General features: G+C 31.3%; 1 protein-coding gene across 4 annotated transcripts in view; it reads left to right on the top strand.

Annotated features, from left to right (window-relative positions):
• LOC139520526 (insulin-degrading enzyme-like) overlaps positions 1-14,565 on the top strand; it is a 58,463-nt gene that overhangs the window by 39,804 nt on the left and 4,094 nt on the right. For 3 of the 4 annotated variants that reach the window (XR_011663912.1, XM_071313238.1, XM_071313242.1), the window contains 7 exons: positions 6,388-6,498; positions 8,402-8,522; positions 9,864-9,955; positions 10,269-10,380; positions 10,879-11,046; positions 12,529-12,653; positions 13,596-13,743. Coding sequence is in view for 3 of the 4 variants with exons in the window: in XM_071313238.1 (XP_071169339.1) it covers positions 6,388-6,498; positions 8,402-8,522; positions 9,864-9,955; positions 10,269-10,380; positions 10,879-11,046; positions 12,529-12,653; positions 13,596-13,743 (877 nt within the window). In the remaining variant the exon portion in view is untranslated. Of the gene's footprint in view, positions 1-6,387; positions 6,499-8,401; positions 8,523-9,863; positions 9,956-10,268; positions 10,381-10,878; positions 11,047-11,103; positions 11,140-12,528; positions 12,654-13,595; positions 13,744-14,565 lie in introns of all 4 variants that reach the window. The other variant, XM_071313239.1, reaches the window with a different exon arrangement.

Genomic DNA, 14,565 nt, shown 5'->3' on the forward strand with positions numbered 1-14,565 from the left:
TTAATAAAAGCATGTAAGCTATGAGTCGTATGAATACCCTGACTGAGATGTAACCATAATTTATAAGAGCCCCCGCCATAAAAAAAATAATGTTCGCGCCCTATAGTATTCACTCATTCTATCTGTTTGTTACACTTTCCTGCGTCATGACGATAACCCAAGTTTGCTACGACTGATTGGCATAAAACATTTACTCAACAATACACATAACCAGAAGAAGCCTCCCTTTTGCTGTTTGAAGCATTTTCGATTATTCATGACATAGTCCTTTTTCTTGGAGTCAATCACTCCGTCTGCTTTTCCATCTGTTCAATTGTCTGTTCATGTGTCAATAAAAAAATTATGGTACTTGCGTGTGTCTTCTGAAAATTAGTCAGCTTTATAAAAGATTCTTTATGGAGCTTGGCATTTCTGCGACTTTGTACAGTGGTTTTCACACTTTTGAATACATTGAAGATATGCACTTCCCCTTTTCATGGCTTTTGGTTTCGTTTGGAAAAAAGGGTAAATTAAAGTTGCTGTTAACTCTATCAGCATTTAAAATTTGTTGTTAACTGTTTTTGCCAAAATCGAGGTGTTGTTAACATGTTAACGGACACACCCCCCCCCCCCCCATCTAATTATGCATTAGATAAAATACATTAGATAGAAATACCATTTGCTTGGCTTGACAGCATTTAAGATGTATACAAATTATATATTTTCAAAAGGAAACTGACAAGAAAATTAATTCGTAATGCAATTCACGATTTGTTTCTCCTTACTTTCGATGAAAACAAAGTATTTTCTGAATTTTGTCTGTCCGAATTCTCGATCCTGTGGTTTGGTGGTTGTCGTTGCTTCATCTCTATCTTATTTGTTGTTTTCATAAATTGTTTTGTTACACTGTATATGAGTAAGGCCGTTAGTTTTCTTGTTGAGTCCTTCCACATTTTTCTGTCGGTGCTTTTTATAGCCGATTATAAGGTATGAGTTTTCGTTGTTACGATAGGCCGTTCGATAGCATATAATTGCTTGCATACACTTTATTTTATCCTGATGGATAGTTATCTTATTTGCTATCATACCCAGTGGCGTAGCTTCCATGTATGCTCAGATGCTCAAGCATCCACATCATTTTGACAACAACAAAAAAATAGCAGCAGTTTAACTCGGAAGTATCCAAATTTCACAAGGCTGAGGATATGAGGATAACGTCCAGTCATTTTCGAAGCAGTATGCCTGGTCTTTCATTTAGGATAATTTAGTTTATGTAAACAAGATAGCCGTTTCAAGTTAACTTTTGTTCGTAAAAAAAGTCTACGTCATCGGCTAAGGCAAGCGGAGTGGACTGATAGGCAGACCCATGGACATGTTTCATCTGAAATTGAACCTAGTGGAGTGATGGCTTCTCATTTGACCATAGCAACTAACAACTAAAACACCATATCCTGATATCGTTTCTTGCGACATGGTAAACGACGTGGTAAAAAAATCAATTTGTAATAGATCGTGATAAGTCCTAGGCTTATGAATTCCTGTTTCTATCTAGGTTCAAATTCTAATTTTATTTTCAATCGGTAAAGAACAAAGATCCAATGTTCCCCGCCATGCACATTAAATGTCATATTTTATCTATCAAAGGGCAAGGAACAAGGGAATAACTAAAAAAGCACTTTTTTGTTCTTTTTCTTTTTTTCTTTTCAATATCTTAAGAGAAATAAAAGCTTCACAGCAAATGAAATGGGATTTCCATTACAGTTTAAATTTCAAAGGGTCATAACTCGTTAAAAATATTTGATTACGACTTATTTTCCAAATTGTCAAAGACATTGCTTTAATATGATATGAGTTTCACTTAATCTGACAAGAATTGTACACATGAGAGTGCTAACAAGACCGGACGATTGGACGCCCGGATTTTTTATGTCTCCTGTAACGCGTTTATCTCAGTAATCAAAAATCAAAAACCCAAAGTTGTAGACTCAAATTCCTGGTAAGAGAAATCACTTCAGTTCCTATATTCCGAAGTTCCTAAATTATACAGAAGTGTCGCTGTAATGGGGTCCGTTTTTGATATATCAAATATAAGATTGGGTGGGAAACTTTACATCAAATATTTATGAATTAAATTTCAAGGAAACAATAAAATTTGGTTAAAAATATAAATATATGAATTGGTGGGTATTTTGAATTTAAACAAAAATATAACTAGTATCGGATTCTGGGGGAGTACATGTGCTTGAATAAAAAATAATTTTCTGCATAAAAAGATCCAATTTTTTTTTTGCCTCGCTCCGCTCGGCGAAACAACCACATCATTTCAACCCTGGCTACGCCACTGATACCACATCTCCACTAAAAAAAGCTGGCACCAACAAAAAATGAATGGATGGTTTATTTTATTGAACTTACACAATTTCAACCTAACAACAAATAAGACAACAGTCGTTAGTAGTATAACGATATATAAATTATTTAGGATAATATGGTTGAAAAAAACACCTTTTTTGTACAAAATCGAAAAGCGGTACGCAACGAGGCCTTCTGAACTGAAATAACGGCATATATTTAATGATATTTGATAAGTAAGACATTTTGTATATTTGTAAACCTGTAAAGCTTTGATATCAACAAAATATCGTCACTTGATATTATCTAAACAGTGATTAATTTCCTCTTAAAATTATGATATATTGCAAGACGCCGTACAGACAAAAGTTGTTATTTTGCAATTCGCCGTACAACAAACCAACAATGTTTTTGTCCATATTCTTTAAAAAACACGTTTTTGACAAAAAAATTCAGTAAATATGATGCCACACTATAATAATCTAAAAACGTGTCTGGAAAAATAATGAAAAACAGTTCAATATCTTGAGAATGGGGCGACAGAGGACGATCGACCTCGAAATTTTCCGGTACTAAGTGGCAAGTTTTGGAGTATTACACAAAATCTTGTATTAATTTTGTACTTATCCGCCTAATAATTTAAAGAATTATATATCAGAAAATCATTTCTTAAGCGGCACCCTCATCAAATGAGTGGAAATGCTTTAAATTGAATGAATTCTTAACTTGTTTACTTTTTTTTTCTATTTCTCTCCGCTTCGTTAGTACCCAATTTCCGGTGGTGATGATACACAGTGAAGGTCTTCTCAACAGGTCAGATGATGAGTTTTAGGTCGATACATATATTTAAGAAAATGTTTTAATATATTTATCTATAATGGGTATATATGACCTGTAGCAGTAAAATTTGGTTACTAGTATCTTATTTTATAGGATACTTGGTGAAAATGATGTCCTGGGGTCAGAGATGGGTCCGATTACTTTCAATGAAATTGATTAAATTACAATTTCTTTGTCATTTGTACGATTAAATTAAATTAATGATTACATCTTTTCTTAAAGTGTCTGATTAAATTAATGATTACATTGGCAAAGTAATCAAGATTACATCTGATTACAATGAATAAAAAAAACACATTTTAAATGATGTGAATGAATTAACGTTTAATACAACTATAGCACTTTTACAAGAGGATTTTGTTGTACTGTATATATATAAAATGATAACTTCAAACTTCATCTATTTAATAAACCACGAAAGTTCACTACATACATACATGTACATGAACATTGTATCACTGGTTATCACCCATTACACTTTATCATCATTGATCTCTGAATTATTTTAACTTCAATTGAATATATCTTTATAATGAGTTTACTGTTTGTCTTTTGACCTCTTCCACTCTTTACATGTATTTCAAGGTGCAGTTTATGGAAGTTAAAATATGGATGAAATAAAGTTACCAGTTAAAAACTATGTAAAATTTTAATAGAATTGTTTAATCAAATTGTAAACAAAATAAAAGTACTCAAAATCATTGCATTTAACATGTCCAGACCAAGTACTTACTAAAATTTGCATATTTCAAACAAGATATTTGTCCAACTGGTGTCATCCCGATTGTCACATTAACAAAAGATTATAATTCAGGATTAAAGAAAAGTAAAATATTACTTGCATATAACAGATATTATCAATTTTAATATGTACATTTGTACATGTACATCTTTAAATTGTGAATATATGTACAATATCTTTTTAATAATTGTATTATGTTTCTTCTTAGGCTAATGATGTCTTTTCATGTAACAGTTTATGTTTTACTGAAGTATACAAATCAATTTACATGCTTCATAAAGTAAACCAAACAATCGTAACATGTTAAATATTTATTAAATAAAAATAACAAAAATCTGATAAAATTGTAAAATAGGTGACGATCTCCATAATACAAAGGAAAGGCTGGATTGAGTTTTGGGGTTATTGCAACAAGGGAAGTTTCAAAAAGTTGGTGGTGGTGGAGGTGGTGGGGGGGGGGGGGGGGGGGTCAAATTATTTAAGGGATTCATATTTTTTCCCAAATTTTTCAAATTTGGAATTTTTGAAAAGTTTTCAGAAGAAATCTTAAGCTGCACAGTATTGGGCAATAGATTTGTAAGATCTTTGACAACCTATATTATGTCAAAAATTTGATCACAATCCAAATTCAGACAGTATAGAATTTGATTATTTTGTATAAATCATAGCTTATGTCCCTTTTAAGAAATTTGATATTAAGAAGCATTAAATTGTGAAGATTCATTATTACTATTGATTCATATCAATTTCAGTGGATTGAGGAAAACTTGCATTTTGATGGATATTTGATTTCAGGGTTTTGACATCTGCTTACAAAGCCTATTACCGTAAATAATGTAATTTGTTGAATATTTAAAAACATTGTTCATCTGTACCAATGAAACCCACAAAAATTGGTATCCAAAGAATAATGATGAATCCACAGTATTTAAGTTGCCTCATTCATATGAATGAATTGAGGTTAGGGTTGTATGTCAATGAGACAGCAACCTGCCAACACAAAATTGAAAAGAAGTAACAAAGTCAAACTTTAAATTAATTAGATATAGCAAATGACAACATTGTTGAGTTTTGTGTCATAGGACAGGCATTACAACATAAGTCTTTTTTTCATGTTCATTTAAAAAGTGTTATTTAATTAGAGAAGGTGTACATATAGCCTTATCAACCTTAAATGGGGTGAGGTATCACCTGGTTTTTACATCATCTGAAACAGGAACCAACATACACTAAAAAGACCAGAAAGTAGCTTACTTTTTCTGAAGGCCTTATGTGAATGATGAAAATTGATAGATAATGATATTTCAGAGTTTTCTGCTGAATTTTTGTTTAAATACCAATTTTCATGGGTTTCATGGGTACAAGTGAACCACGAATTTAAATGTTCAACAAATAACATATTTTCAATAGGCTTTGAAGACAAAGATTGGCAAAACCAAGAAATCAAATCTCCACTAACATGCAAGTTTTCAGCAATCCACCAAAACTGATCCACGAAAATAAATGTATTCACAGTAGAAGCATTGACTTTAAAAGAGCATTTATCAAAGCACAGCTTGATTCATTTTGATAAAAATAAATGTGGGTAATAAGAAATCAAGAGTTCAGCATGAAATCTTCTACAACAGACAAGCTGCCTGACAAAAGGTGAAAGTCTTAACTGTCAAGAATCTGTAAAATGATTTAAAAATCAAACAGACTTTCTTACAAAGATCTGCAACTCAACATAAAATTGTCAAAAAGAAAAAAACAACACATTTTCTTCTTGACAATCATTGGACTGACAAAAGACGCATACAGCATAGAATAAAACTAATTCAGATAAACTTTTTACTCAATTTACCCAGTATATTTATAATTGACATCAAAATTACATGGGAAAAGAAAATCAATGTGATAAAAAGTAACCAGGAAATTATTCATAATAAATAAAAGCACTATTGAAGGTTACCTGTTGGTATTAATTCATAGTTCATGTAAGCTACTTTACTATGGAGTACATTCAGGACATTTCATACAGCATGCATTTTCATAGTTTCATTCAGTAAAACACAATATCTGAGAACTAACATGCAAATGTTTTATCTAGAAAATGTTATGTAATTTGTTTACCATAGTGTTCTGTACACATTCATTTAAGAGTTGTTAGAAATGTTGTTGAATAACATTGTTAATAGAAAAGTGATGTATATAAATTAAAATAAAAAAACCTCAATCCTGTGTAACCAATAAAATAAATTTATGCTCAATTTTAGGGGTATCGAAAATATTTATAACAATCATAATAAAATAACAAGTGTGATGTCCATATGATGATATATCAACATAAAGACCTATATATCGACCTCAGACTTCGTCTTCAGTTGATATGTATAATATACAATTGTGTAATGCCTATCTCTATTTTGAACTTAAATATAATCCAGTTTAACTGGTCATAAGAAAAAAACATTGTTTTCTCTTTTTTTTTCTAGTTTGCTATTGGAGGATATAACCAGAAACAGAAAGTTTTATTGGCAAAGATTTTGGAGAAAATGACAACTTTCAAAGTGGATCCAAAAAGATTTGAAATTTATAAAGAGATGGTTGGTATATGCTGTATATGCTATATATGATGTATATGTAATTTATGTGATTTAAAAAAAGGTATATAAGGTCTTATACTTTTTGGTTCTTTATTTAAGAATAATTCATATCATATTGACATTTGTGACCATTTGATTCTGAGGGATATGTCTAGCAGATTTTGGCAATTATTATTCTAGTCCCCATTGAGTTGGAAATAAATATTCTTGTCTTACCACACTTAAAAATAAACAGTCTGGTCCTAAAATATTCCAAAAAGTTTCAAATTTGCTTAGATCACTCAGCTGGCCATATTACAAAAAATACAGAAGTATTTACAGTTGCAGATTCAGAGGCATAGAAGGCATATTATCCCTTTTTGACTGGAAAAGAAATAATATTTTGCTTTAAATTGTCAAGAACAAAACTTTGCCTTACAGTGCATTTTTTATGCCCTGGCCATGCCTTACTGTGCATTAAGTTATGCTTTTGTACGTCTGTACATACATTTTAAAGTTGTTTTCCGTTCTCTAACTTAAGTTTGCTACAACCAAATGATATAAAACTTACACAATGCTTATTACCACAAAACATAGGTCAAGTTGGAAATTTGCTGGCATCACTTTTGGGTTGTGTCACTTTTAACGTTCTTGAATTAGGTCCCTTCCTGAACATACAAAATTCTGAATTTTTAGTTTCCTTTCTCGAACTTTAGTTTGCCTCAACCAAATGTTTTGAAACTTATACATAATATAGAAAAATGAGATGTTGTATAATTGCCAATGAGACAACTCTCCACAAGAGACCAAATGACACAGAAATTAACAACTATATGTCACTGCATAGCCTTCAACAATGAGCAAAGCCCATACCACATAGCCAGCTATAAAAGGCCCTGAAATGACAAATGTAAAACAATTCATAAGAGAAAACTGATGGCCTAATTTATGTACAAAAATGAAAAACAAATATGTAACACTTCAACAAACAACAACTACTGAATTACAGGCTCCTGACTTAGGACAGTCACATATATACAGAATGTGGCGGGGTTAAACATGTATCCCCTAAACTGGGATAGTGGTGTAACAGTACAACATAAGAACAAACTATAAATATCAGTTGAAAAAGGCTTAGACAAGGTTTATTTCCACATAATACAGATCAAGTTCAAAATCCGGTGTTGTAACTTTCTTCTTTCCTTTATGAACATAAAAAATGCTAAATTGTTCGTTTCCATTCTCTATCCATTCTCTAATTTTAGTTTGTCTCAACGAAATGTTATGAGACTTATACACAATGCTTATTACCACCAAACTCAGATCAAGTTTGAATTTTGGTGGTGTCACTTTCACTGTTACAGAGTAATGCCTGTTTACAAATGGAAAAATTGCTGAATTTTTGGTTTCTATTCTCTAACTTAAGTTAGCCTCAACCAAATGTTATGAGACTTATATGCAATACTTATTACCATAAAACTAAGATCAAATACAATTTCGGTTTAGGTAACTTTTAAACAAAGTTTATGTACAAAAGTTTATGTACAAAAATGTTGCAACTGATATTTATAGTTTGTTCTTATGTTGTACTGTTACACCACAAAGTTTGCAAACAAGGCATTTAAACTCTAGAGTTGCATGCCTTATTATTTTAACTGTAAAGCAATTTCGTAAACAGTTTTGCATTTTTACATTTGTGACTTTTTTAAGGTTATCTCAATTTTCGTTTACATGTAACGAAGTAAATTAATAACCTAAGGTAAAAATTTAATGTTTTCTTTGTAAATTTTTGATTTGTTAAAGGAGAATAACTCTAGGAAAACTAGAAAACCTCAGGTAATGAAAAAAAGCAAAGAAGCATAAATGAATTAACCACATCATAATTATGAATAGCGTAAACATTGATGTTTTATTATTTCTGCAGTATACCAGAAGCCTTAAGAACTTCAGTGCAGAACAGCCACATCAACATGCTATATACTACACATCTGTACTGATGTCAGAATTTATGTGGACCAAAGATGAGTTACTTCAATGTGTTGATGGTGAGCACATTCATAACTTAAGTTTTAGTTTTTAGTTTGTAAAGATTGCCAGCTGATTGTTTAAATGATGGAAAAATTCCACTAATTTCCAATTGTACCATCACAATTAATTAGTCCTGAATCACAATTTGAATCTCGTTTTATATCTTTTATAATTTACAATTCTTAGTACAGCATCAGAACAAATGTTTTATTGTTGTTGACTATAATAAAAAAATTATTAAAGAGGAATGGAATTAGCCTTTCTGTAGATGTAAATAATTATTTCACATTTGAATTAATGGATAATATAGAGGTTCCGGTAAATGAATATGACTGCCTATAGTTATCAAAGGTACCAGGATTATAATTTACTTCCCCAGATGCGTGTTCCATCTACAAAAGACTCATCAGTGACGCTCATATCAAAATAGTGTTACTATTAGGTTAATGCAGCTCATCAGCAAGATTCAAGTATCTGAAAAAATGGCTGAACATGCTGACTGTACATGACTTCACAACCGCTTGATGATCTCTTGGTAGAATGCTTCCATAAAGTGGAGATAGTAATAACTACAACAGAAAGAAGCACCCAACACCAACTTAAATTGCCCCTTCAAATATTTCCCATACCAGCCACATATTTGATACTCTTCGGCATATCCCTACAGAAAAGTTTTGAACTGGACCTAGCTCTTTTCAGGCTATTCTCTGCTCAAATATTTTTCTGAGATCTTTAAAGTCTTGGTTTTCATGGTTGAAGATTGCAACCCGTTACCCATTACCTGCTGCACTTAATGCAAACACTCTACCTAGACCATCAATTGGAAAGTCATGTTATCATTTACATCTTTCAAACAAGCATAAATATCAATCTTGGAAAGCTGAAATTAGTCTTTTGTGCATCTATCGTTGGGAATAAGAGGAAAAATAGATTGTGTCAGAGTTAGAATAATTTGTCCTTCTGCTGACTCTTTTGTTGTGAGTCTTGTTTATTCATAATCCAACTCTGCATATTGAATTAAAGCAAAGCAAAGCACTATCACATTTACATTTTATTATCTTTGCATGATACATCTGCATTGGAAATGTCAGTCACTCTTGAGTTGACTTAAAAGATAATACAATACCATCAGTGAATTATCTGTTTATTGAAGGTTCTTGCTTTTTAATAATGAAAAAGAGTCTGGGGAATAAAATTTGTAAGCAACATTTTTTGTCAGTGATTTAAACTACAAATGAGTCATAAAATTTCCAACTGTAATGCATTTTTCTTTATATTAAAATTCTGTAACACTTGAACAGGATTAATACCACTATAAATGATGTTAATAACATTATGTCTTCATGTTTCTTTTCCAGAGATGACTGTAGAGAAGTTAGATGCCTTTATACCTCAGTTATTATCCAAATTATATATAGAAGGACTTATATATGGAAATGTAACAAAGCAGGTAGGTTGTATTAGTTCTCATCAGAGTAAATATTTCATGTGATATTGTAAAATCTTAATACCTTGTAATTGACAGTTATGTTTATTACTTTCCAAGTCTAAACTTTAAACAGTATAAGAAAACATGCTAGCTGTACTGACTGTAAATGAATCTCAAAGGTCCCTCGGAGTATAAAAGGTTAGCAGTGAATAAAAAACTTGAAACAATATTCATTAGTATTTAGAATATGTACCAGTAGTCAAAGATAGTTTTATCAAATATACTGACAAAAGTTTCTTTATATAATAGTATACTGAGATATTTTATTTTACAGATAGCCTTGGATATTGTTGAAACAGTTGAATCTATACTAACGACAAAATGTAACACCAAGCCATTATTACCTAGTCAGACAAAAAGACTGAGAGAGTTACAACTGCCTGATGGTGAGTTAATTAATTTTTTTCTCATGAATAATTTGTTCATACAATGCAATTTTTTTTAATGTGATATGGAATTTACAAACAAAATTTTCTAATAACATAAATTATTTTGGGTATTTCTTAGACTCCTTGGGATTTTTAACTGAAGGGGAGAGTTCTTGAATCAGATAATTATTGTTAGCTCTAATCTTTAAGTAGTCCAGGCTTAGGGTTTGCAATAAATTAAATAAGCCAGATACTTGTATTGCCTCTTTCACTTTACTTGATGCAACTGAAATAGCAATCAACAATATAATAAGTGAAAGCATTGGACATTTACAAGACAATGAACAAAAAGTACTTAAATATGGTGTTCACACATAGTTTAGATGATATACAATATATTTCAATTAGAGTCACATATCATGAAAAACAACAGACTTTTTTTTTAAACATTTTTTGTTTTATAATAATAAGAGAGATAACTCTATTACAAATTTATGTACTTTTAATTTTAATCAGGTTCATCATTTGTTTATCATGAAAAGAATCATGTGCACAAAAGTTCCAGTATAGAGGTATACTATCAATGTGGATTACAGCAGACACAGCCTAACATGTTACTGGAAATGTTTGTACAGATTATAGCAGAACCTTGTTTTGATATCCTCCGAACAAAAGAACAGTTAGGTAAGTAAAGTTTTTTGTAATGGTTACAAATCTTTGTATAAAGTATAGCAGAAGTACCTTGTTTTGATATCCTCAGAACAAAAGAACAGTTAGGTTAGTATAGTTTTTTTGTAATGGTTACAAATCTTTGTATAAAGTATAGCAGAAGTACCTTGTTTTGATATCCTCAGAACAAAAGAACAGTAAGGTTAGTATAGTTTTTGTAACAGTCACAATTTTTGTCCTACGTATAGCTGAACCTTGCTTTGATATCCTGAGAACAAAAGAACAGTTAGGTTAGTTTCTTGTAAAATACTAACAGATTGGTTTTGATTATAGTAAAACCTGTCTTTGAAAGCTAATGATAATTAAAAAAATCAGCTGGGTTGAAATGTTCTCTTCAACACTAAACCCATAAAAATTATTAATCCAGATAAAAGCCAGAGGCGGATCCAGAAATTTTCATAAGTGGGGGCCCACTGGCTGCCTAAGAGGGGGCCCGATTTTGTCACGCCTCAGTGATTCCCTATATAAGCAACCAAATTTTTTTCTCAAAAGGGGGGCCCGGGCCCCCTGCCCCCCCCCCCCCCCCTAAATCCGCCTCTGAAAGCAAAGTCATGTTTTGAAAGCCTAATAACTAAAGATGGTTAGGTTAGTTTATTTAATTGATCAATCCTAATACATTGTGTCTAAATCTCCATACATGACAAACATTAAAAAGGCAATATATATTTACTGTCTTAATTATACCAGCTAATGATAAAAAGAATATTTGTCCTGACATAACAAAACCATGTTTTGATATCACCATAACAAAAGAACACCTCGGTTTTTAGGTTATAGACCATGCTGAACTTCTTGCTTGCAATATTTATCTTGGTTTAAGTATCTTGCTTCTATACCTAACTTTGAAAGTAATCTGTCTACATCTAAACGTTGGCTAAAAACTTTAAAAAAGAAAATAAATCTATTTCGCATATTTTCGGTAACAAATCCTGTTTAGAATATTTATTGAAATATTTTTGCAGATTATGAAAGAGCATTGCATATAATTTACTAGGTATTCAATTATTTTTCGTTAGTACTTGTACTCATTTTAATGGATTCAAGAAAAATTGCATTTTAATTAGTTTTTTGATTTTGTTGTTTTGCCGAAAATATACATATAAGCCTTTAGAAAATTCTTACTTTCCTGTAAATTTGATTTATAAGTGGAAATCCACTAAAATTAGTATCCCATGAATAATGATAAATCCATTGTACTTAGAAAAGTGTAAAAGTTTGCAAAAGTAAAAGAAATTTCATTTTATTTTTTTATCCATAGCTTTTTCTGGATTTACCTTCATATATATGATATGACTATTCATTATTATGCAAAGCTTGTATAGTATATATATATATATATTGCTGTCGAATAAAAGTTTTGTTATGAATCATGTTTCACTAACAACCACTGAGTATGGCTTTTTGATACATGTATTGATTTTTCCCCCTTATTTCCAGGTTATATAGTGTTCAGTGGAGTGAGAAGATCTAATGGTGTACAAGGACTGAGGGTCATTATACAGTCTGATAGATCTCCGGAATATGTAGAGAAAAGAGTAGAAGCATTCCTAAATAGCATGGATGTAAGTTCAAAATTAAACACTGGGTATTAATACTGAAAAATATCTTTAACATTTTTCACAGTAACTAACTTATACTGCGGATTCATTATTTTTGAAAGGTTCACAGTTTTGTGGAGTTGAAGGATAAACTTGAACTTGAACTTCGAATTCAAATATTTAATGAAATAAACATTTCCTTATTAATTTGCATGTAGAATTTTTGAAATCTTTTATTCATAAGTACCTACTAAAATATAATCTTTCTTGAATCCATTGAAATTGGTACACACAGAATAAACTTTAATTTGTATTTATTTTAAAGCTGATTTTATATTTGAAATCAATATTATTAAGATTACTTTGCTTTATGTGACATATTTATGCACACCTGAGCAATTGGCTATATGTCAGGGTTTTTTAATTGGACCTTATTTTTTGACAACTTTATAAGGTGGTACAAGATTCAGTTATTGGGGATATTAAACAAATTTTATTTTAAAAGCTGACATTAAAACTTTCAAAGACTTAAAATTTAATCATTTACCACATAGTTTTCATGGATATATTTGATTATTTGATCAAAAAGTTATTATTTTTACAACTTCCATGTCATATCAAACAATACTATGTGTTTAATTGGGCATTATAACATAAGGAATGAAACCAAACATACTTGTGTAATATATGTCTTCTTTCATATAACTTTTATTTTGGATTAAGATATGACATCTCTCTTTTATCCAAATTAATATGCATCTTACACAGAGGTGGATCAAGTCTTTTTCAAAGGAGGGTTCCCAACCCAGGATAAAGGGGGGTTCCAACCAAATGTTGCAATTCAAATGCATTTATCGTCCAAAAAAAGAGGGTCCAACCACCGTAACCCCCAACCCCTGGATCCACCACTGATAATTTTTTTTTCAAAAGCCTTCATTTAATTTCAAACCTTTGATTTCCACACAGGACTACATCAAAGAAATGACAGATGAAGCATTCCAGAAACATTTGAAGGCTCTTGTGTCCAAACGTATGGAGAAACCTAAAAAGATATCAGGACAAAATTCTAGATACTGGTCAGAAATATTATCTCAACAGTATAATTTTGACAGAGGTAAGAATAAAAACTAACAAGAAATAAAAGCAATCATTTGCATATACAGTGTAACCTGTATTATCTGACACACTAGGGGACTTGGAAAAAAATTGAAATAAGCAGGGTGTTTGAATACTCAGGTTTTTTTCTGCAAGGAAAGGCATATTTTGGGACCATGAAAATGTGTCGGTTTAAACAGGACGATTTAGAATCATGTCACAATGTTAAGATGAATTCAAATTGAAATTCAACATAGATAACATTAAGCTTTAACTCTTTATCATTGTTTTGACTGACAGTGAATACATATATTCATATAGAACATGAAATTATTTTTGTCATCTTACGTCAACTTCACACTTCCTTAATCTGCAGGGCATCAGTGGTAATGTGGCATGAAGTATTTCTCCTACTGTTTAGATTTTCAATTTAGTGATAAAACTCACAGACTTTGACATTTCTGTTTGTAATTTTTTGAGAGGGCAGGAAACGGAACATCTCCCTTTGAAAATCACACATTTACCTATTCTCATGGTGGACTAAGTTTAAAAAGTGAGACTAAGGTGTGCTATTTTTGGTGTAAGTGACAAGGGTCCAGTGGCGGATCCAGAAATTTTGATAAGTGGGGGCCCACTGGCTGCCTAAGCACACATCAGTGATTCCCTTTATAAGCAAACACATTTTTTTATCAAAAAGGGGTGGGGGGCCTGGACCCTCCCTCCCTAAATCCGCCTCTGGGGTCAACAATGTATTAGTTTTAGATTAGGTCAGTTTATGGGGATCCAGTAGAGGTCAATGATATTTGATTTTCATGCTGATTATTTGGCACCACTCCCTTCA

Source organism: Mytilus edulis, chromosome 4, assembly GCF_963676685.1.
Source record: "Mytilus edulis chromosome 4, xbMytEdul2.2, whole genome shotgun sequence".
NCBI lineage: Eukaryota > Metazoa > Mollusca > Bivalvia > Mytilida > Mytilidae > Mytilus > Mytilus edulis.